The sequence below is a fragment of the Schistocerca cancellata genome, chromosome 4 (assembly GCF_023864275.1).
Source record: "Schistocerca cancellata isolate TAMUIC-IGC-003103 chromosome 4, iqSchCanc2.1, whole genome shotgun sequence".
Classification (NCBI taxonomy): Eukaryota; Metazoa; Arthropoda; class Insecta; order Orthoptera; family Acrididae; genus Schistocerca; species Schistocerca cancellata.
Window position 1 is genome coordinate 211,841,743 of NC_064629.1, and position 23,279 is coordinate 211,865,021.

The 23,279-nt window shown below is 40.8% G+C and overlaps 1 protein-coding gene across 1 annotated transcript in view; it reads left to right on the forward strand.

Moving 5' to 3' along the window:
- Positions 1–23,279, forward strand: part of LOC126183346 (HEAT repeat-containing protein 5B) — a 268,954-nt gene that overhangs the window by 230,586 nt on the left and 15,089 nt on the right. Inside the window, exons 32-36 of the mRNA XM_049925227.1 lie at positions 1,484–1,765; positions 2,921–3,157; positions 8,742–8,893; positions 8,995–9,208; positions 16,371–16,516. Coding sequence (XP_049781184.1) covers positions 1,484–1,765; positions 2,921–3,157; positions 8,742–8,893; positions 8,995–9,208; positions 16,371–16,516 — 1,031 coding nt within the window. The remainder of the gene's footprint in view (positions 1–1,483; positions 1,766–2,920; positions 3,158–8,741; positions 8,894–8,994; positions 9,209–16,370; positions 16,517–23,279) is intronic.

Genomic DNA, 23,279 nt, shown 5'->3' on the forward strand with positions numbered 1-23,279 from the left:
GCCTCAATTGCCTCTGTAGATTATCCACTAGGGCTACGACTTTCTCAAGTTTGGCACTGGCAGGACATCATTTCTTCTTTATATTCTCCACACGACCCACTAGCCCCTTGTATCACCCTCATAACCTCTGCAGAATAATTGTCTAACCGTATAAAATTCCCAGACCATTATCCTTAGCCCCAAAGTTCCTACCCATGCTGTCATTCGCACTGTTAAACCACCTCCCCGTACCCTGTACCTCTCGCCTCCTCCCCTCTTTTCACTTTCCTTCTTGTTTTTAATTGCATTAATCTTCCCATGTTTCATTTTCCCTTTCTCTGATTGGGAACCAAGACAAAAGGGAGAAAAACTATGAAGTGAGTAGACAGTGCTGAAATGGCTGTATATGTACCTTGAATTATTTCTTCAGGTTGGTAAATGGACTGGTTGAATACATTGTGCATGCAGGGCAGATAATCGGCTCCATTTTCAAGATTTTGAGTTGTGCTGAGAATGCTTGTCACAAAAATCATGATAGTTTAGAAAACTGGTTATGCTTGAAGCAGAATCACACTGTTTTGTCGCTAGTTATATCTGTGCAACTAACACTTCCAGTTGTTAGTACTCTGTTGAGACAGAAGCTGGTGATGCCCGTGAGCTATAGATATAAATATGCCAGTTATTTAAGTACAAATGTGTGAGCATTAGGCACTGCATGCTCTCGTAACTGTTATGTAAAGCCAGTGTGGGTGCATTTTGGTATAGATTTTATTGCAACTAACACTGAACTGTGTTTCACAATTATCAAGTTTGGTTCTGATGATGACAGTAGCTGAAACACATCTACGACATGTGGGAAAAAAATACATTAAGTGATCTGTATAGCATTATTCGCTTGTCAGTGTAGTATTCATTTTACATGTGCTAAATTTGTTGCTTAATTTTATGTTGTATACCTCCATATTATTAAATGATGTCATTTATTATTTCCTACCTGTTGCATTTGTATCTTTCTAACCCTGTGTCTATTTTCACTCTAGGTTTTGTTAGTCTGTGAGCATGTGAAATTCTAATTTGGTGTAAGACCTTCACATTCTCTTTAATTTCTTAGTCTGTGATAAAAAATTATTTTAGTTCTTTTTTATCTTTGAGAAGCCAGTTGTATATTTTTTCTTATGAAATGATTTATTAAGGACAAACATCTTATTCTCTTCGGCAAATTGTGGTAACGTATGATCTTTGTCATTTCTAGTCATTCTATTCTCCCAGCAGTATCAGAGCTTGGGATACTGATGAAATAACATCAGAACACTGTTTCGTTCCCTTTGTCCTCATTAGTATGTCATTAAGGGCTCTCTCACTAGTTCTTAATAAAGTTTAGATCATACATGAATAATGTACTCTCCTGAGTGTAATTTGGCATACTGTTCTACCTTTTGTGGCATGTATTACCAGACTTCCCAGTGTCTTAGTTTTGTGATCATATGGTATTCTCATCTTTCAGAAATGGTTCCTGCAAATCAAGATTCAAACAGCTGCCCAGAAGTAGACTTACTTGGTGAAGGTGGTACTAAAGGTGATTTGGTTCCTGGGCAGTCACTAGTATTTGCCATGCTTGAAGTGTGCTTGTGTGTGCTGGTGCGGCAGCTACCAGCTCTGAATCCTTCTCCATCACCAGTGATTTGCTCAGCTGTGCGCACCTTGCATTTAACAGAAGAAGCTGGTCGACTTATGTCTGCCGCAGTTTCGTGCATGGAGAACCTACCTAAACTGTGCTCTCCACAAGGTTAGTAGTTTTTAATAGTGTTATATAAAAATTTTAGCTTAGATGTTGTGGTAGACTTACTGTACTTACATTTATCTAAAAAAACTGTTGTGATGATGATTCAACCTTCAGTTAAAAATGTAGGTCTAGTTACAACTTGTCATCAATGGTGTGTCTCTTGGACAAAGTAAAAATATGTACAAATAGCATTTAAGTGCAATTGTGAGGCTATAGGTGCAGAATAGTCTACATGTCATATTTCAAGTAATTATTTAGAGAGATGTAATCTCTGCTGTGCACAAAAATGCATCCGTCTGCAGCTCGTGGTCGTGCGGTAGCTTTCACGCTTCCCACGCCCGGGTTCGATTCCCGGCGGGGTCAGGGATTTTCTCTGCCTCGTGATGACTGGGTGTTGTGTGCTGTCCTTAGGTTAGTTAGGTTTAAGTAGTTCTAAGTTCTAGGGGACTGATGACCATAGATGTTAAGTCCCATAGTGCTCAGAGCCATTTGAACCAACAAAAATGTGTCCGTTTTTTCGTAACATTTATTTATAAAAAGAACTTGTAATGAAACTTTTAGTAATTGTCATGTTTGGGAAAGACTGAGTCTAAGTCTGTTTCAGATACAGAGACCCATTTGTAATTCAAATGTCTTCATAAATTGAAGTTCCTGTGAAATGAGACCTATGCTCTGAAGAAACTGCTGTTCATAATTTTAAAACTGTGATATGACAGTGGTGACTGTTTTGGCACATACTTTTTTCACTGTTCATAGTATAATTAAAAGTTGTAAAGTAGTTGATGATCAGCAGTTCTTTGCCTTTTTTCCAATAAAAAAAGTGCTTCCCCCTTTTAATTGCTATATGCCTAAAAATAAAGATGGGCATACAGAACAGATCTCTCTCTCTCTCTCTCTCTCTCTCTCTCTCTCTCTCTCTATCTATCTATCTATCTATCTATCTGTCTTCCACCAACTCCACACGCATACAGCAAAATAATATTTAGCTGTTGAAAGATAAACCAGAAAATTTGCTGATGAATAGCAGTGAACTGAAAACTGTTCAAAATGAGATTTAGAATGTACTTTTTTAGTGATAATATTTTTAGTAATTATAGTATTAAAAATTTGTTGAGAGTACTTTTGCTTTTATAGCAATTTTCTATTTTCCATTTGCAGGAGCAGTAGTTGTGTTGCCAACTATTCTGTATTTGACAACTGGTGTCATCAAAGAGACAGCAACCAAAAGCATCCATGATCCAAGGATTCTAGCATCAACTGTCCCAGTTTCATCAGCTCTGCATTGCCTTAGATCCTTGTGTAGCAGCAAGTATGCTACAGATGCACGTTCATGTGAAGAATGGAAGCAGCTGCTGCAGAGCACCCTTGCAAAAATATTGGACCTTGCAAAAACAGGTAATTTTTGTCAATTGATTAATGATTCCCTGTGTCTTGTTGGTGCATTAAAAATTACATTCAATACTATGCAATGTTTGAAAATGATAACAAGAAAGAGAACATGCATTACTGAAATGATGTGAATACCACAGATCAAGTATATGATGGTACACAAATCATTAGGCAGTGCATTCTTATTGCAGCTCGATGAACATTCATCCCATACTAAATTATCAGTCTCAAAATTTCATGTCATGTTATCAAAGAGGACCTGGATATGTTTAAGGAGAATCTCCATCCATGAAGTTTGTATGCATATCAAAAATGTACCTACAGAGGTTACTGGATGATCATGATGAACTAGTTGCCAACTGACCATGTCACAGTTACACGATAAATGACAGACTTAAAGGCTGTCAGTTCAACTAAATACCTACAGATTTAAACTATGAACAACTGAAATTGGAACCATCACATAGAATATGTTGTGGGGAAAATTAAGCAAAGACTGCATTTTATTGGCAGAACTCTTATAAGATCCAAGAAATCTACTAAGGAGACTGCGTACACTGTTTGTCATTCTCATTCTGGTATAGCACTGCATGGTATGGGAGCCTTACCAGATAGGATTGATGGAGGACATCAAAAATGTTCCGAGATGGTTAGCTCCTTTTGTGTTATCATAATATAGGGAAAGAAGGATATACTAAGCGAATTGTGTGACAACCATTGAAACGAAGGTGTTTTCTGCAGTGTCAAGATCTTTTTTGTGAAATTTCAACCACCAACTTTCTCCTCTGAATGCCAAATTATTGTCCTAACCCCCTCTTACATAAGGAGAAAGGACTATCATGGTAAAATAAGAGAAGTTAGAGTTTGCTTGGAAGTACTGAGCTGTTCATTTTTCCCATGTGTGATTTGAGAGTGGAATGGTAAAGAAATAGTCTGAAAGTGTTTTTGCGAACACAGTGACATGCACTTATGTGTGAATTTCAGATTAATCAAGTAGATGTCGATGTATTTATAGATATGTTTCTTGGGCAAAATGTCAGGCAAACGTGCATGCCAAGCGAGTAGTGTTTCTTGTTGTTCCACCTATGGCTTGGCACTGCTGTTAAGAAATATAGCATGTAAAGTTTCCCTAAGGAAGTGCTGTACACGCTTTAAAACTGGCCTGATGTAATTACTGCTATTCAGTTGCCCTCACTGTGTAGGATGTTAGTTTGCATTTTGCATCCAGTGGCCCACAAACGATTTCACCTGACAGCTGCCCATTATGCGAGTCAGCTATGTGCGCTGCCAGATTGTGGCCAGATTAACGACTTCTAACATCTACACTGAGGTGACGAAATTCATGGAATAGCGATATGCACATATACAGATGGTGGTAGTGCCATGTACACAGAGCATAAAAGAGCAGTGGATTGGCAGAGCTGTCATTTGTACTCAGGTGATTCATGTGAAAAGGTTTCCGATGTGATTATCGTCGCACAATGACTTTGAACACGGAGTGTTATTTGGAACTAGATGCACAGGACATTCCATTTTGGAAATTGTTAGGGAATTAATTATTCCAAGATACACAAGTCAGGACTGTGTGCCGAGAATACCAAATTCCAAGCATTACCTCTCACCATGGACAACACAGTGGCTGACGGTCTTTGCTTAACAACCGAGAGCAGTGGCATTTGTGTAGAGTTGTCGGTGCTAACAGACAAGCAGCACTGCATGAAATGACCACAGAAATCAATGTGGGACGTGCAACGAGTGTATCTGTTAGGACAGTGCAGTGAAATTTGACGTTTAATGGGCTATGGCAGCAGACAGCCGGTGTGAGGGACCTTGCTAACAGCATGACATTGCCTGTAATGCCTCTACTAAGCTCGTGACCATATCTGTTGGACCCTAGACAACTGGAAAACCATGGCCTGATCAGATGAATCCTGGTTTCAGTTGGTAAGAGCTGATGGTAGGGTTCGAGTGTGGCATAGACCCCATGAAACCTTGAACCCAGGTTGTCAACAAGGTACTGTGCAAGCTTGTGGTGGCTCCATAATGGTGTGGATTGTGATTACGTGGAATGGGCTGAGTTCTCTGATCCAACTGAACCAATCATTGACTAAAAATGGTTATGTTCGGCTACTTGGAGACCATTTGCAACCATTCATGGTCTTCATGTTCCGAAAGATGTCACCAGGCCACTGTTGTTCGCAGTTGATTTGATGAGCATTTTGGACAATTCAAGCAATCTAACATCACCGGAGCCATCTGAGTGCACTTGAAAAGAGACCTCAGAGCCATTTTCTTGCAGCTTTAATAACAGTTATGCAGGTTTACGTGTTACTAGATGAGTTAATGTTTCAATAGTGTGCACTGCTTCTTTAGGTGTAAATCAACTGTATCTGTCAGAGGAGGAAATAGTAGAACAAGATTTCAACTCAAATGCCACATTGTACCTATACTGCCGTGTGCCAAGGGACTGACACTAGCAAGGTGACCTTGAATGCTGCATGGAAGACTGGCAGCTGATCAATGTGGGTAGTGGGAGTGAGGGTGTCAGTGGAAATGCAGAGGACAAGAGGGTAAATAGTGCTGATTGAAGTTCTGTTCAGACTGTAAGTTTTTCGAAACTGAACTGTGAGGAAACGAACATTCTGAAGCACTTGAAGTTTCACTGCTTTGTCTGTGTACATGTACCCTGTTGTGCTGAGGAAACGGCTGTTGCCCAAGTCTAACATGTTCACTGGAGCAGTCTGAGTACACAGTAGTTTTCCTGGTGTACTTACTGGAATTGTTTACCACTGCACCTGTGGAGATAGTGGACACTGCAGACTGAGCCTGCGACTGGCTTTCAGTTTCCTGTGTTGTGACCTTGAAAGCCTGAGCAATTTTCAGTACCTTCTTCGAGGAAGGATCCCGGTGCTGTAAAGCCTGTGCATACACTTCCTCATTGGAAAAATATTGGAGAAGCAAGTCCCGAGTTGTTGAGTCAGCATATGATTTGTGACATGTTTCTTCTGAGCACATAAAAGCGCAGCAGCAGATAAGACTCCAAGGTCAGTGATGCAGTTCATATAGGTTTATGACTGCAGTTTATAGTGCCAGTAAAATTCAAACCTATCACGCACCACTCAGGATTGACACCCGTAAATGATCAGACAACAGGTTACGAAGTTCAGCAAAAGACAAACACCAGAATTTTTCATGGGGGACAACTTATGTAGCAATGAAAACACACTATGCAAAGACCAAGAAAGAAAAAAAAGACCTTTTTCATTCTCAGTTGGTTACTTTTTAAGCAGTGACGTAATGGTTGAGCTGCTGTAAACATGTTGCTCAGTCACCAATACCATCTAGAAATGATGTAAATGGTGAAACCGCTATAGTTATCTTGTTTCTTGTGGATAATGGCGTTATTTGCTGCTGTAATAAGGCCAGTTGTCATTGCTCTGGTCCATTAGGTTTCAGTCAAGCTGTCATTGTTCCTGCTGTAGTTGCTGATAAAGCTGTCATTATTAATGCTGTTGTAGAAGCCACTGCTTCATAAATTATGGGTCCACATTGCCAGATTTATTGACACTCTGTGATTTGGAAATACTCATTGTCACAGTTGAAGTCTGCAGTTATGAGCATAATTTATTGGGTAAAACACACAGATGCAGTAGAGGCACACAGCTAATACAAACACATGTAAATTTGGCTTAACAGAAATAGAATGCAGCTGGCTGAAAATGAACCTATACAAAGTTCAGAGACAAAGATGAAGTTGTCAACTGATAGTAGCTGGCAAATTGAGTGTTTTGTGCAAGCAATCACAGGAGAGAATAGCAGCTTCGGGCTGCAGAACAGTTATTGACAATTGGGTGGTCACAGGGTCCCACCAAGTGATGTGACATGTGCTCTAGGGATGTGATTTCTTCCGAGGGTGCCACTTGCAGTGATTGCTTGCAGATCATGGTGCTACCTGTGGTGAAGGCTGCAAGTAAGTGTCAAACTCCAACAGCTGTGATACCTCTGTGTCAATGTTGGAGCTGATTACAGCCGTGGGTTAATGGAGATTGTGGCCAAGATGGTTACTGGAGTGAAGGATGTGTTGCAAGGATAACTCTCATGTGCATAGTTCAGAAAAGGTGGTGGTGGAGGGAAGGATCCAGATGGCTTGGATTGTGAAGCAGCCATTTAACTCAAACATGTTGTGCTCTACTGTGTATTGGGCCACTCGGTGGTCAACTTTGTTCCTGACCAGATTTTGGTGGTGGCCATTCATTTTGGTGGACAGCAGGTTGGTTGCTATACTGACATAAAAGGCTAGGCTGTGCAGTGATTGCAGCATAGTTGGTATATGACATGGCTGCTTTCACATGTGGCCCTGTGTTTGATTGGACAGGATAAGCCTGTGACAGGAATGGAGTAGGAAGTGCTGGATGGGTGGACTGGGCAGTGATAGTGGAATAAGGATGGACTAGGATGTTGTGTAGGTTGGGTGGATTATGGACTACCATGCAAATAGTACTTCCTACAGCATTCCTGTCACAGCCTTATCCTGTTCCATTAGAGGCAAGGCCACATGTGAAGGCAGCATAAACCAACTCTTCTGCAATCACTGTGCAGCCTATGCTGGTTTGACAACCAACCAGCTGCCCAACAGAATGACTGGCCACAACCCAACTGTGCTGAAGAAGAGAGTTGACTACCTGGTGGCACAATATGCAGCTGAGCACAGCATTTTGAAGCTCAATGACTACTTCACATTTTGGGCCATCTGGATACATCTCTCCACCAGCATCATTTCTGAATTATGTAGATGCAACCCATCCATCAGTCCTGTAACCTTTATGGCCCCAATCTCCATTAAACCACTGTCCTCACACCCTCTATCCAGCAGTTTCCCCTTCCTCTGCTCTGTCACCTTCTCCCAGCCCATGTCTCCTCATCACCTTCATCGTGCACTGTACCCTACCAGCTCTGGATCAGTGTGTCACATGCCTGGCCCTTGCACCTGTCATCCTTCCCTTCAACATTCCTAGCCAGCAAACCTGCTGCCTCCCTCCAAGTTACTAGCTACCCACCCCAACCCCTTTTCCTGCCTTTTGCCTCTCTCCCCTACCCATCCCATCTGACACAACCCCCACCCACCTTAGTCCACTACTGTGCAGTGAGTGGTCTTCTTTCCTCCTAAAGTATTCATATTTCTAGGATTGATTGTTTTGATCTGTTCAGACTCATTAGAAATCACTCACCATTATTACACCCTTTGATGTCAGCAAGACATATTGGCAATGGGTTTCATGTTTCCAGTTTATTTGCTGGCTCTTCATTGAATGATCTTTCCAGTTATACAAGATGGGGTCTCTTGGGCCTATGTGGGCACCATCTCTGTGCAGTCATAATCATGTATTGTTTGTACATTGATGTTCATGTCCTACTTGTATGTGATCATTCAGGCCATTACTTCTACATGCTTTATCTCTGACAACCATTAGTGTGGAAGTATGAATGAGGCACTTAAAAATTATTGCTGTTGTTGTTTTGTCGTTGTTATGTTAACTATTTGTGAAATAAAATTTTTTGACAATGACGTGACTTGTCTTTTCATTTACAGGCTCTGAAGAGACCAAATTAGATGAAATAACAATGCTGTTGGCAATTGCAGTATTTGTACTACATGCTCCTTCAGATGTGGTTTGTGTACCAAATCTCCAGTATCCTTGTATTAATCAGTTCCGTCACTGCTTGCAAAGTGACAATTTACAAGTAAGAGTTAATTCAAGCTGAAATTATAACCAGAATATCAGAATTAATTAGTGATTGCTTACATAAATGACTTCTAATAATCTTTTTTTTTTCCATTTCAGATCAAACAAAGATGCATTCTGACTATGCGTACCATATTCTCTCACCCTGACCAAAATGTTGGAGTACCTTATATTCATGCATTAGCTCCCCGCTTGATTGAATTTCTCTATACTGAAGAGAGCAGGCAACTTGCATCCGAGGCGGAACTACAGATTACAATGGAGTGCATTCAGACGGTGGAGACACTTACATCCCTCACAGAGCCACAATGCAGTGAGTATATATGTGAGACACTGTCTTAATTACTAGACAGCAGCTAAACAGTTGCTAAGGGTGCTGTTTAAGAGTCATTGTAATAAATAAATGATGCTGGACAGTTCAGCTCCAGTGAAATACTATGTGTTTACAGTTAGTTTCACTTAAACAGCTACATTTTACACAATAACTATTTATGCTGAAACTTTTGTAACTGCAAAGAATTGAAAGCAAATTTCTGCTATGTGGTGCAATAATGTAAAAAAATGGAAGCAGCTTCAAAAAGTTTTTTTTGAGGTAATGAACAACATTAGTATTGTTACAGCTCTACTGCAGGTAGCTCTGGCATGTCTTTACACTGCATACAAGTTGAAAAGTCCTTGACTGTGTGTCTATTAAAAAAAAAGCATGGAGCTGTTGCTTAAATTGTATTGGATCATTTGTCTACTATGAATATGTCTTCTTGTGTCTGAATATCAGAGTTTGTTTAAAATTTACAAGTATCTGCGGAACAGAGATAGCTTTCTTCCTATACAGGGTGTCAGAGATTTGTTATGACAAACATTGGAATCAGTTGGGAAGTATTTCCAGAATACATTTTTTTTTATTATTTACTGTATGAGAATTAAAAGGAGCTCATCCAATAGAGGCAATTGAAAAAAGTCAGAATGATTTCTCTACTTGGTCATTTTTGGTCCAAGAATTTTGAGATAGCTCCTTAAATAACCTCGTGACTGTTTGTTTTATTTGAGGAAAAGTGGAAACGTTGTTGCAACAGTCACCATTGTCATCATCTGTCTCAAATATGAGTAAATATAGTGAGCATTATTAACTGAATGTACACAATGTTATAAAAAATGAGGGAGCCCATATTTTACAGAACACGATATCTGCCTGAAGTGATGATTACTTGTTACACTGAGACAGTAATTACTCTGTGCAACAGAATTAAAGGATCACTATTTTGAAACCCAATAATTGTCACCCACTGTGACGCTTAAGTTTGAAGTTTGGTTCAAAGGTGCTTACAACCATTCTCTGTAAACGTGGAAAAGTGTGGTGCCCTGCTAAGTCACCCATGGGTTCAATGATGTTTCAAACAGGCAAGGTGTTGACAACTACAAATAAATGGTCACAGCTCAGAAGTTCATGTGATGTGTAATGTGGGTTAAGGATGTCACAATGGTACCAAATTTCACCACAGCTCTGCCCAGTGCCACATGTCACATGATCAGAAGGTTGTCACACCCCTTCTTACATGGATTTCACCCCTTCTTTTGAAACCTCTGTGATGGAGGTCAGAACCACAACGTCCAGCATTGAAATTATACAGTTTTTTTTTATGAGTGGCTGAGGAAAACATTTCAGACAGACAACCACTCACAATCAGCATGAAAGGGCCAGAAGGGGTAGCATAAATAATGTCAGTAAAACCACCCCTTCTTCTGGGGCATGATACCCACACATTTCATCATTGAAAATGACAGTTTGCAGTGTGATGAGCAACAGGAAGCCATTCTTCACAACCTTTGAAACTGCCCTCATGGATTTCAACCCATCTTTAAGGACACTGTGGGGCTGCATCCACATAGAACATGATCACATCTGTTTGGAAATGCAGTTTTGCTCTTTTGTACAGGTTGGAACCAGTAGGGACCATCCAAAACCATGTGACGAAATTTGAACATGATCTGAAGCTGCTGAGGATGGGAGGATGCACATTGACATGTGTGAATAAAACAGCAAAGGATGCCTCTAAGACACCCCCACCCCCTCACCCCCACCCCCCACCAAAACCCTCGGAGGCACCAGGCACCCCACCCTGCAGACGTACTATGCTGCTGCTCTTTCATCACCACATTGCTGCTTGTGCATCTAAAAGTAGGCTACATGGAATTGGACAGTGTTGAAGGGGTTTCTGGTTTGCAGGCCTGTAGCATATTTCACAGGTTCTGTCTGTACAGGTACATTTTTAAAATTCTCAGTAAAGGTGGGCGGGTGCCACTGAAGGTTTTGACAAACTGAGGGGATCTTAGAAGGACCCTTTGCTGTTTTGTTCACATGTGTCAGTGTTGCATCCTTCCTTGATCACACCACAGGAGGACACAAAATAGGAGTGCTGACAAAGAATAAGCACCCTTAGCTACTTCGGATGACATTCAAATTGTTTTGAATGGTCCCTGACTGACTTTCAATCTGTACATGAGAGCAGAAATTGTGGTCTGGATGTGCTCCAAAGAGGTGCAATCATGTTTGATGGGGCTGCAGCCCCACAATGTCAGAGAAAGGTTGAAATGCCCAAGGATGTCAGTGCAGTTGTAGGTTGTGAAGAACATCTTTCTATTGCTAATCACATTGCAAACTGTCATTTTTGACCACAAAATGTGTGGGAATCAATGCCCCTTCTGTGTGAGAATCAACACCCCAGGGAAAGGGATGGTGTCACTGATGTCTTTTATGCAATCCCCTGTGGAGAAAAAAAAAAAAAGAAGAAGAAGAAGAAGAAGAAGAAGAAAGAAAGGTTCACACAATGTCCGACAGTCGGCGCTGGACAGCAAAACTGCTACCGTGACGGGTGAGAGGTACGCCGATATGTTACAGCATCGCATCATCCCCAGCCTGGCTGATAAACACCTGCTGGAAGGTATGATGTTTATGCAGGATGGCGCTCCACCCCATATTGCTAGACGCGTGAAAGATCTCTTGTGCGTGTTGTTTGGTGATGATCGTGTGCTCAGCCGACACTTTCGTCATGCTTGGTCTCCCAGGTTCCCAGACCTCAGTCCGTGCGATTATTGGCTTTGGGGTTACCTGAAGTCGCAAGTGTATCGTGATCGACCGACATCTCTAGGGATGCTGAAAGACAACATCCGACACCAATGCCTCACCATAACTCCGGACATGCTTTACAGTGCTGTTCACAACATTATTCCTTGACTACAGCTATTGTTGAGGAATTATGGTGGACATATTGAGCATTTACTGTAAAGAACATCATCTTTGCTTTGTCTTACTTTGTTATGCTAATTATTGCTATTCTGATCAGGTGAAGCACTATCTGTCGGACATTTTTTGAACTTTTGTATTTTTTTTGGTTCTAATAAAATCCCATGTCATTCCAAGCATGTGTGTCAATTTGTACCTCTCTATCTACATTATTCTGTGATTTATTCAGTTTTCAAATTTATACTGAATTTTTGATCACCCAGTAAATGTAGAATTCTGTACAATTTTTGTGTGGTGTATAGAAAATTACATTATAATGGATAAAGTTCACTTTTACCTCTTTTGTGCTGCACAGGAGATGTATTTCAAGGCAAGTTGAAAACTGCTGAACTTTCAGCACTCCAGTAATATTATTTCACAATTGTCTTTTTATTTTCTCTCTTAACTTTTGAATGTGCTGCATTCTACACAAGTTTTTTTTCTGTGGCATAGATTTTTCTAAGAAACTGTATTTGCCATTAACACTATACTTGGTAATTCTATTGCAGATCCTGCTGTTAGTAATATTGTGTTTTTTTCTGGTGATATGTTGTATCAGGATGCTGCTACAAGCTACAAGTTCCACTTTGTATAATGGCTTTATTCTGCATTAAATTATGATGATGTTGTAAATGTACACTCCTGGAAATGGAAAAAAGAACACATTGACACCGGTGTGTCAGACCCACCATACTTGCTCAGGACACTGCGAGAGGGCTGTACAAGCAATGATCACACGCACGGCACAGCGGACACACCAGGAACCGCGGTGTTGGCCGTCGAATGGCGCTAGCTGCGCAACATTTGTGCACCGCCGCCGTCAGTGTCAGCCAGTTTGCCGTGGCATACGGAGCTCCATCGCAGTCTTTAACACTGGTAGCATGCCGCGACAGCGTGGACGTGAACCGTATGTGCAGTTGACGGACTTTGAGCGAGGGCATATAGTGGGCATGCGGGAGGCCGGGTGGACGTACCGCCAAATTGCTCAACACGTGGGGCGTGAGGTCTCCACAGTACATCGATGTTGTCGCCAGTGGTCGGCGGAAGGTGCACGTGCCCGTCGACCTGGCACCGGACCGCAGCGACGCACGGATGCACGCCAAGACCGTAGGATCCTACGCAGTGCCGTAGGGGACCGCACCGCCACTTCCCAGCAAATTAGGGACACTGTTGCTCCTGGGGTATCGGCGAGGACCATTCGCAACCGTCTCCATGAAGCTGGGCTACGGTCCCGCACACCGTTAGGCCGTCTTCCGCTCACGCCCCAACATCGTGCAGCCCGCCTCCAGTGGTGTCGCGACAGGCGCGAATGGAGGGACGAATGGAGACGTGTCGTCTTCAGCGATGAGAGTCGCTTCTGCCTTGGTGCCAATGATGGTCGTATGCCAATGATGGCGCCGTGCAGGTGAGCGCCACAATCAGGACTGCATACGACCGAGGCACACAGGGCCAACACCCGGCATCATGGTGTGGGGAGCGATCTCCTACACTGCCCGTACACCACTGGTGATCGTCGAGGGGACACTGAATAGTGCACGGTACAACCAAACCGTCATCGAACCCATCGTTCTACCATTCCTAGACCGGCAAGGGAACTTGCTGTTCCAACAGGACAATGCACGTCCGCATGTATCCCGTGCCACCCAACGTGCTCTAGAAGGTGTAAGTCAACTACCCTGGCCAGCAAGATCTCCGGATCTGTCCCCCATTGAGCATGTTTGGAACTGGATGAAGCGTCGTCTCACGCGGTCTGCACGTCCAGCACGAACGCTGGTCCAACTGAGGCGCCAGGTGGAAATGGCATGGCAAGCCGTTCCACAGGACTACATCCAGCATCTCTACGATCGTCTCCATGGGAGAATAGCAGCCTGCATTGCTGCGAAAGGTGGATATACACTGTACTAGTGCCGACATTGTGCATGCTCTGTTGCCTGTGTCTATGTGCCTGTGGTTCTGTCAGTGTGATCATGTGATGTATCTGACCCCAGGAATGTGTCAATAAAGTTTCCCCTTCCTGGGACAATGAATTCACGGTGTTCTTATTTCAATTTCCAGGAGTGTAGAAAGTCTATTTTATGTGCATGCAACTTAGAATTATTTTATATGCACAGTTATTTTCTTTTTGCATATACATCCAGAAAAGTTGCATGTTGCTTTACAATTCTTAAGAATCATGTGATCTTTTGGTTTGTTTCTCATAGCCGTTGTACATTTTTATGTAGATAAGTGTTTTTTAATCCCCTTGGCATCAATTTCTCTGTTGGTTAATGTATTTTAAATAATAATTTCTTATTTATTGCAATTTTGTGTGTATTTTTGTTTTGTGCTGGTGTGCATGATGCAGAACTACTATTCCCATGGCAATATTTGTAAACAGTTTTCCAATTAATTGAAATTTATTTGTTTTCTGTGTTCATGACTTAACATACTCAAAATTATAATCAGCTTGTGAACAAGTATTTGTCCATCCAGAGCCAAACTACACCTGCTTTAGACCTTTATTGGAACATCTTGTTAATAATACTCAAAATTCTCAATTAAAAATAATTTTCTGTGTAATGAAAAATTTCTATCATTCCACTCCTGCCCACTTTCATTCTTCTCAGTTGGCCTCATGGATGTCACACATTTTGTAAAATCAGTAATGAGAGTATATACACTTACTTTCAATGTTTTTATATGAACTTTCTTTCAAGATTCTTGGAAAGTCTGTTGTAATTAATGAAATGTATTGTAGTTAAGTTATAAAGCTTTGTGTACATACATAGATATATAAGAAGAGTTATTTTTAATACCCATATAGAAGCTGTAGACTCATTATGTCTGCCAGAGTACAGCACAATGGAAAAAAAATCTTGGTCTGTCACTGTTGTCACAGTTTAACATGTGACATTTCATTGAAGTTGGAGTGCATGAGCTAATGTAGCATTATGTTGGTAGTGTGTGTTTTGATGACATGTTGAGTCTTATAAATCAAAACAAGCAAACTTCCAAACAGATAGATTTTCTCCTATATAAGCTACATTGCAACGTGTAGAGTTACAAAATAATAGTTGAAATCCAAATCCCAGTTCAGTTATTATTATTTAGTGATTTTACAAATATCATCATACAAAAACAATGTTAGCACTTGACCAGAGACCTCAGTCCATTCAGTAGCCAAAAAAAACTTTGATCTCTACTTTGGCTCACTGTTGACGGGATTTTATACAGTGATTGAAATTCCTAAAACTCTTAATGATTTGGCATACTCTTCCATCAGATTCCTTCTTAAATGGTGTGGTATGTATATGAAACAATAATTGTTGATCAAACAATATGTGCATCACGGTAACACTCAAAAAGTATTCCAAAATGGAACTTTCTTTTTACACCAGAATTGAACTTTGAAATCAATGTGTATAACAAAATAAAACTGTGCATTGGACTAGGACTAAAACATGGATCTTTTCTCTATTGTTGTTAAACTTGGCTGCTCAACAGTAAGGTTATCTAGGTCTTTCTCTGTAGAAGAGAACCCCTTACTACCTGAACAGCATCCACAAAATGATGCCTCAAACCTTGTAAACATGTTGCCTCAAATGGCAAAGACCTGGCTCCAGTCACTCTTCCACGCAGTTTAATTCCATCAGTGAAGATCACCTTGTAAAATGTTAAGGAAGGCTCATTGAAGGAAGGAAAGTTAGATTCTTAAGTGTCTTTAACCCTGTGGTGCATTTGTCCACTGCAGTGGACTGCTGTGAATGTCACTTCTTTGACATTTTCATTTAGTTCTGAGGCTGCAAGTGCACACAGCTCACTTGCATCTTTAACTTCAGGACTGACAGAAAATGCCAAAGAAGCAATCATTAACAGCTGTCCACTGCAGTGGACATGTGCATCGTGTACTGACAATGTTGATCATAAGTCTCAATTGAGCACAATCTCTCACTGGGAAGGAAAATGGCTAAATTGTTTCAAAATACTGATTTAGACAAACTGCAGGAAACCTAAATGTGAATGGCTTTACAAGGATCTAAACTGCACTACTCCTAAGATTTTTATTGGTTTCAAGGTGTTCTGTAGTCAGTTGAATTCAATACACCTGCACGGAAAATGAGTGTATGTATGAACTTCACTTATGTTTTGTTTAAGTAAGTTATTTTAACAAAGATAACTGACTGTTGTAACCCACAGATAATTACAATTGTTCCAGGGGTGGAGATGCTGTCACTGTTGGTTCCCATCTTAATCAGTTGCTTATTGGAGGGTCCTGCTTTCAAAGAAGCTAACAAATTCCGCCAGATGCTGCATGAACAGTGCCTTCAGAAATTAATGAAGATTGGTCCTCAGTATCCACAGGTAAAAATCCAGATTAGTATACACAATGAAGATGCCATATATCAGAGTGACTCTTTTGACTATAATTTTGTTTATGAGTTTGTACTCGGCAAACTATTGTATGTACAAGGGCATGTAGTGTACTAGTATCAGTAGTCTCAATTCCCATTCCATTGAGAGAGAATGCATGAAGTGAATGCTGATTATAAGGGGCATTCAAAAGAAATGAGCTGGAGGCATAATTACAGAAACCAGTACCTGTATGTTAAAAGTATTGACCATGGCTGTTCAGACATTTGTCCCCCTGTGACACAAGGCGTTGAATAGCTGGCTCATAAAATTCCCTGTGCTGCGATGTTAACCAGTTCTGCACGTACAGCTGGACGTCGCTGTCCACACAAGTGCAGGGAAGGTTATGCTGATGTTCTTCTCTGACCAAGACGGCCCCCTTCTTATTCACTTCCTGCAGCATGAGACAACAGTGAATGCCCAGCTTTACTCGCAAACCTTGACCACCCTTCGTCAAGCGATCAAATCAAAATGACCAGGAAATCTCACCCGTGGGATCATTCTGCTCCATGACAATGCAAAGCCTTATATGGACAACTCAGTCATGGCACTCCTGCAGAAATTCAAACGGGAGGTTCTTGGCCAACCTCCATACAGTCTAGCCCTCTCTCCCTGTGATTACGCCATTTTTGGTCCCCTGAAGAAGGCTCTGAGGGGCAAACATTTCACCTGGAGGCCAATGTCCAGCTGTATGTGCGGAACTGGCTAACATTGCAGCCCCAGGAATTTTATGAGACAGCCATTCACTGCCTTGTGTCACAGTGGGACAAGTGTCTCAACAGCCAGGGTCAGTACTTCTAACATACAGGTACTGGTTTCTGTAATTATGCCTCCAGTTCATTTCTTTTTGAACGCCCCTTATACTTGCGTACTTGTGTGTGAGCTCTCCTTCCTTCAACTTAATGAGCTTCTATTTTGTGTGGGTAGTAATTATATGTTTGTTGAATTCCTGATAGGTGATATTGTGGAATCTTAAGAGCAGATGCTGCCACAAATGGTGTTAATGTCTTCGCTGTTGGTGCCACCACTTCCATAGAAGCATAAATAATGTGACAAAGTTTTCTCTTTCTTCTCAGTGTCGCTTCCATGCACCAGTAAGATTATATCCAGTGTCCCGGTTGAAGTTGTTCTGAAACCAGTATTTTGTGTTTATTTATGAGGCTGGTATCTCAAGTACCCATTTTTTAATGTTCCGTTGATGTCCTGTACAGCAATCTGAAAAAAAAATACATATGGACTGACTGATGTAATTGCTTCTGCACTCACAGGGGATATTGTAAATTCCAGGGACCTGGAGGCTGAGACTGTCCTTAACCAGACACATCATCTCCATTATCTACTTATGTGGTCAGAAAGTAGGTCTTATTCCTCATTTTCCCAGGACTTTGCCTATTTTGCTGGACGTAGCACTGCAGAAATGAAGGAGCACAATCAGTGGCTCATCACATAATTGTTCAATATTTTCATGTTTCTGTTTCTCGGAATGTGCTGATTTTGTATCATGTGAACCGTAGCCATTGTTATGGAACCCATACTTCAGATGATTAATTTTGGAATTCAAGTAGTCCTTATCAGAAACTATTTCAGCACTGTATATCAGTATATTTGATATGGCTCTCTCCTGGACTGAACAGTGGAAACTCTATGGTGTGAGATGTAAATCAGTGTGGGTCAGCTTATGGTATACAGAGTGGCCAGCATGCTCATCCAACTTTCATTGTACTATAACATCTAAAGTGCTTTCATGCAATGTGGCCAGACTATAAACATGTTGTCAACATAACACTAAAATGAAGATGGGTGAAAGAAGCCAAATTTATGCTTGAGGTTTTACCCAGCAGTGATATAGAAAGAGATCTGAGAATATTTTTTACATCTGAAAATTATCTTGAATTTTGTCATATTTAGATAGATAGTTATATATTTAGTTAATTACATGTTCCATTGCTCATTTTGCATGGTAGATTGTAACATTGTGGAACAAGTCATTTTACATTCATATCGAACATGAATTTGTACATATGGTTGCACTCTGAACATTTGTAAGTACTTTTATTTGTTTATTTTGCATTTTATTTCCTTTTTTACAGAGAGAAAGATGTGCAGATGGGTGTTAGTAGTTCCTACCCACCACCTTTTACACATTATAATAATAGAAATTATTGTATGGAATAGGAGGAGTTGTCAAGGAGAAACTTTCTCTGTTTGTTTTCAAGTTTTACTTTGCTGTCTGTCAGTCATTTTATGTCATTGTGTAAGTGATCAAAAAGTTTTATTGCAGCATTGTGCATCCCATTTTGTGCAAAGACTGCCTTAATGTGGAGTAATGAATGTCATTTTCCCTTCTGGTATTGTAATTACATCATTCCTTTTGAACGGTAGTGGATTATTTACAACAAACTTCATTAGGGAATATAGTGTGAAGCAGTAGTCAGAATGCCAAACTCCTTAAACAGATGTCTACATGATGATCATGGGTGAGCACCATGTATTATTCTTTCAGCATATTTCTGCACTATGAAGACTTTGTTTCTTAAAGATGAGTTACCGCAGAACATTATTCCATATGACATTATTGAATCAAAACATGCAAAATATGTCAATGTACTGATTTGCCTCTCCCCAAGCTTTGCTGTGATTCTAAATGCAAATGTGGCTGAGCCAAGTTGTTTTAGGAGCTCCAAAATGTGCTTTTTCCAATTTAAATTCTAATCAATATGGACACCTAATAATTTGGAAGTTTCCACATTATTTATTACTTCCTCTCCATGTGTTACACTTTTTATTGGTGTAGTACACCTAGATGTGCAGAAATGAATATGCTGTGTCTTTTTAAAACTGAGAGTGAGATCATTTGCAGAAAACCAGTCAGTGATACTTTTAAGAGCTTTGATTCTTATTTCTTCTGCTTCTGTATGTGTACTTGGACTGATTGCAATACTAGTGTCATCTGCAAAAAGAACTAATTTTTCTTGTTGTATATTAGCTGCCAATCATTTACAAGTATGAGGAACAATAGTGGACCTAAGATTCAGCATTGGGTAACCCATACATGATTTCTCCCTAGTCGGACTAGTCCCCAGACTATAATGGTTGAATTACTAAGTACAATTTTCTGCATTCTTTTGGTTAGATACGACATTATACATTGATTGACTATACCATCATTCCTTAGGACAATATTGCAATTCACACAGTCAAATGCCTTAGATAGGTTGCAAAAAACACCTACCAGTAAATGGCATTCTCAGTAGAGGGACCATTCTGAAACCCAAACTGTGATTTGCTGAAGGTATTATTGTTCCTAAAGTAAGATACTACTCTAGAATATGTCATCTTCTCAAAAATTTTGGGAAATGCTGTCAGTAGCGAAACACATCGATAGTAGTTGACATTTTTCTTATCACCTCTCTTAAAGAGAGGTTTAACAATAGCATATTTCAGCCTCTCTGGAAAGATGCCTTGAGTTAGTGATGCATTACATGTGTTGGATAAGACTGGTCTTATTAAATGGGAACAAATCTTTAGTACTGTACTGGAAACACCATCAAAACCAAATAGGCTTGTATTTTCAAGAGAATGTCTAATTTCCTTAATTTCAGGAGGAGAAGTTGATGATATATTCATATGATTGAATTTTATGAGAGTTACTTTTTCAACACTCTGCTGTGCATTTTCTCTTAAACTGTTTGCTTTCCACGATATTTAAGAAATGATTATTAAATACATTTGCTAGCTGTGACTTATCATTTATAGCCCTTTAGTTCAGTACAGTTCTGATGACGTTACCTATTGATGCCAACCCTCTGTATATAGTAGTATCATTCACAATCAATATCTTGTGTGAGCTCTCATATTTTTTCAGCATGTTTCATTAATGATGTGCTTCTGGATGTTCTGCTGAGTTGTTGCTTCTATTTTATGTGCAATATTTTGAAGACTGACGCTGCCATCTTCTTCAGGTGCTGCAAGTTCTGCTGTTATATGTACTCAGTTTCTGACTCCGAACAGAATGTGAACTGCTGTCGGTCTTATGCCACTATTTATAACTGAGTTAGTCCCCAACACCCAGTATGACCTTTGATGATCTTTTGTTTTACAGAACTTGCTCTGGTATTCAGAGAAATGCAAATTCTCTCAGCATTTTCGAGCTCTGATATATGCATTGATCTAATGGTCAATGAGATCTTTATCAGCTGAGTGCTATACCCAAAGCTTTTTTTCAATTTAAACCTCCATCCCTGTTTATTAGGTTTTCTAGGAACTCTTTAAGTTTTTCCACTTTCTGTAGTCACACACCACTAATGTGTCATCCACATACCAATAGAACCACATTAATTTTGACTTGGCGGTTTTTAGTACCATTCCTTCAAAGTGTTCCATGAATAAATTCATGACAAAAGGCAGTAATGGACTACCCATTGCCACACCATTGGTTTGTTCATATTTCCTGATGAACAGGAAAAGGAAATAAGTTGTCAAAAAATGCTCAAAAAGTTCTATGAAATAATCTTCAAATTGCTCAATGATTAGTTCCAAGGAATCGGACAGTGAAACTCTCATAAAGAGGGAGACTACGTCGAAAGTGAACATAATATCCCTATCCTTGACCTGAAATTGACTCAGATGACATACAGAGTCAATGAGTTGTGAATGTGGTGTTCATGCTTCCCCGCATATTTGTGAAGAATGCATCTCTGGTATTTTGCCATATGGTATGTCTGTGTGCCCATATGACTTTGGATCATAGAGGAATGCTTCCTTGTGTATCTTAGAAAGACCATGAAGCTTCACTTCTCTGGCAGTGGTGCCAGTCTCTGATGATTGCTGTGGATGGTAGCTCACTGGCTTTTTAGTGTGAACTCTTACCATGGACTGGTTGGACCATGCTCTTGCTGTGAACTCACTGTGGACTGAGTGTAGAGGCCTGGTGGCACTGGTTGTACTGTCAGGTGGATGAGTGCGCTCAATTCGCGTGGTTGGCTGCCGCTGGTCGAGATGACAAGCTGCTTGCTCATTGGCACTCACTGTAATGTGATATCGTCTGAAAAGTGATTGGAATCTACAGAAAGTGTGGCAGTGCAGTTCCGTCAGCTGCAGCGCTGTGTTGGGGCGGTTGTCACTATTAACCTTGCCAAACTGCCATACCTGCTGATTATTCGGCCAGTGACATGACACCATACAAAGGATGTCATCCAGCTGGCACCAGTGTAATAACCCTTAATGATGTTACATGTCAAGCCTGACTCATTAAGAAGATTCATCCTCCTCTCAATTTTATTTGTAGGATCGACATCTATCTGTCTGTAGGTAGCTACATCTTTTGATCAAGAATCTTCTTACTGTAATTCACATGTGACATTAGCACAGTAGCATTGCCTTTGTTAGCTGGCACAACTATAGTTGCCTTCACCTCCCACACATTTCTCAGCACTATTCATTCTTCTTTAGAGATGTGGATCTTAGCATTTGCATCTTGGTAAGTGGTCAACAGGTTTCACAGTGACCCTCTTCTGCTGCTTCTGGTGGGAAAGAAACTACAGTATGCTCTACAGAGCTGATATAATCTGCTGTTCATAACATTTTAGGAGTAGATGTTAAATTTAGCCCTTTAGTAAGGATCTTCACTTTATCCTCATTTGGTTGTTCGTCAGTGAGATTGATTATAGTATGCCTCTCTGAATATTGTCTTGACTTTTTGTGTGATTGAATTTTGCTTTGTGGCTTGGAGACATTTTCAACTACATTGATTTGAATTAGGCTCATATAGTGCTGTCAGTCAATTCCCAATAATCTGCATAGAGTGTGGCCAACATGTAAAGATGGAGCTTAAGAAGCTCTTTTGAAGTGAAATTGAGTATTCATTAGATGTCACGAATTCTTTCCTGTACTAGAGCCAGGCTTGCATAGCATATAATCCTGTTTGCTGCTTGTGTGTTAGTAAGATTTTTATATCTGCACAGGGCATGGCAGTGCCACAAAACTTTGTCAGAACAAAGTAAGTATACTAGCTGGTGCCGGCTTGACTGCAAAGCCCAGAGCTGAACCCCAGCAGAGGGAAAGAAACTTGATCTGTGAGTCAAACTACAGGGAAGCAGAGTGTCTGAACACCACAAAGAGGCGAGCACAAAGAAAAACACAAACACAGCCAGTGTGAGTGACTGATCAACTGAGCATATGGGAACACATCCACAGGCGAGTAGAAAAAGGAAGGCAATGGTTCCAACTCCATGAGCCCTGCAGCGGAAGTCCCTGAAATGATTGCCTCTTGCACTCAATTCTGTGGGCAAAAGTAGGCTGGCAGAGGGCACAGTGGGGTTGCAGCAGGTGTGCACATTGCTGGAATTGGGAGCTCCTACCAGGAATATGTCATGACCGAACCCGTTGCCCGGCTTGCTCAGAGATGGCTGTGTCATGAGTCCAAAAGCTTGCAACTGATTGGAATGACCAGTCAGCTGTTCCCAATTGACATCCTTCACAAACAACTTCCAACGTTTGTGACCCACCACTAGACCTGGGAGCCATCCCTGCCACCAGCTGAAAGACTGGGCCCAAAAGCAGCCTTCTGATGAAATTACAGTAAGCTGCAATGGTCCAGGGCATGCGACTCAGGGTGCAACAAATCCATATGACCCCATGGCCTGTGCACATGCAAATGTTCCACCAGACTGCACCTATTAATGGGCATTGATTGGTACATGGTGAGAAAACTAGA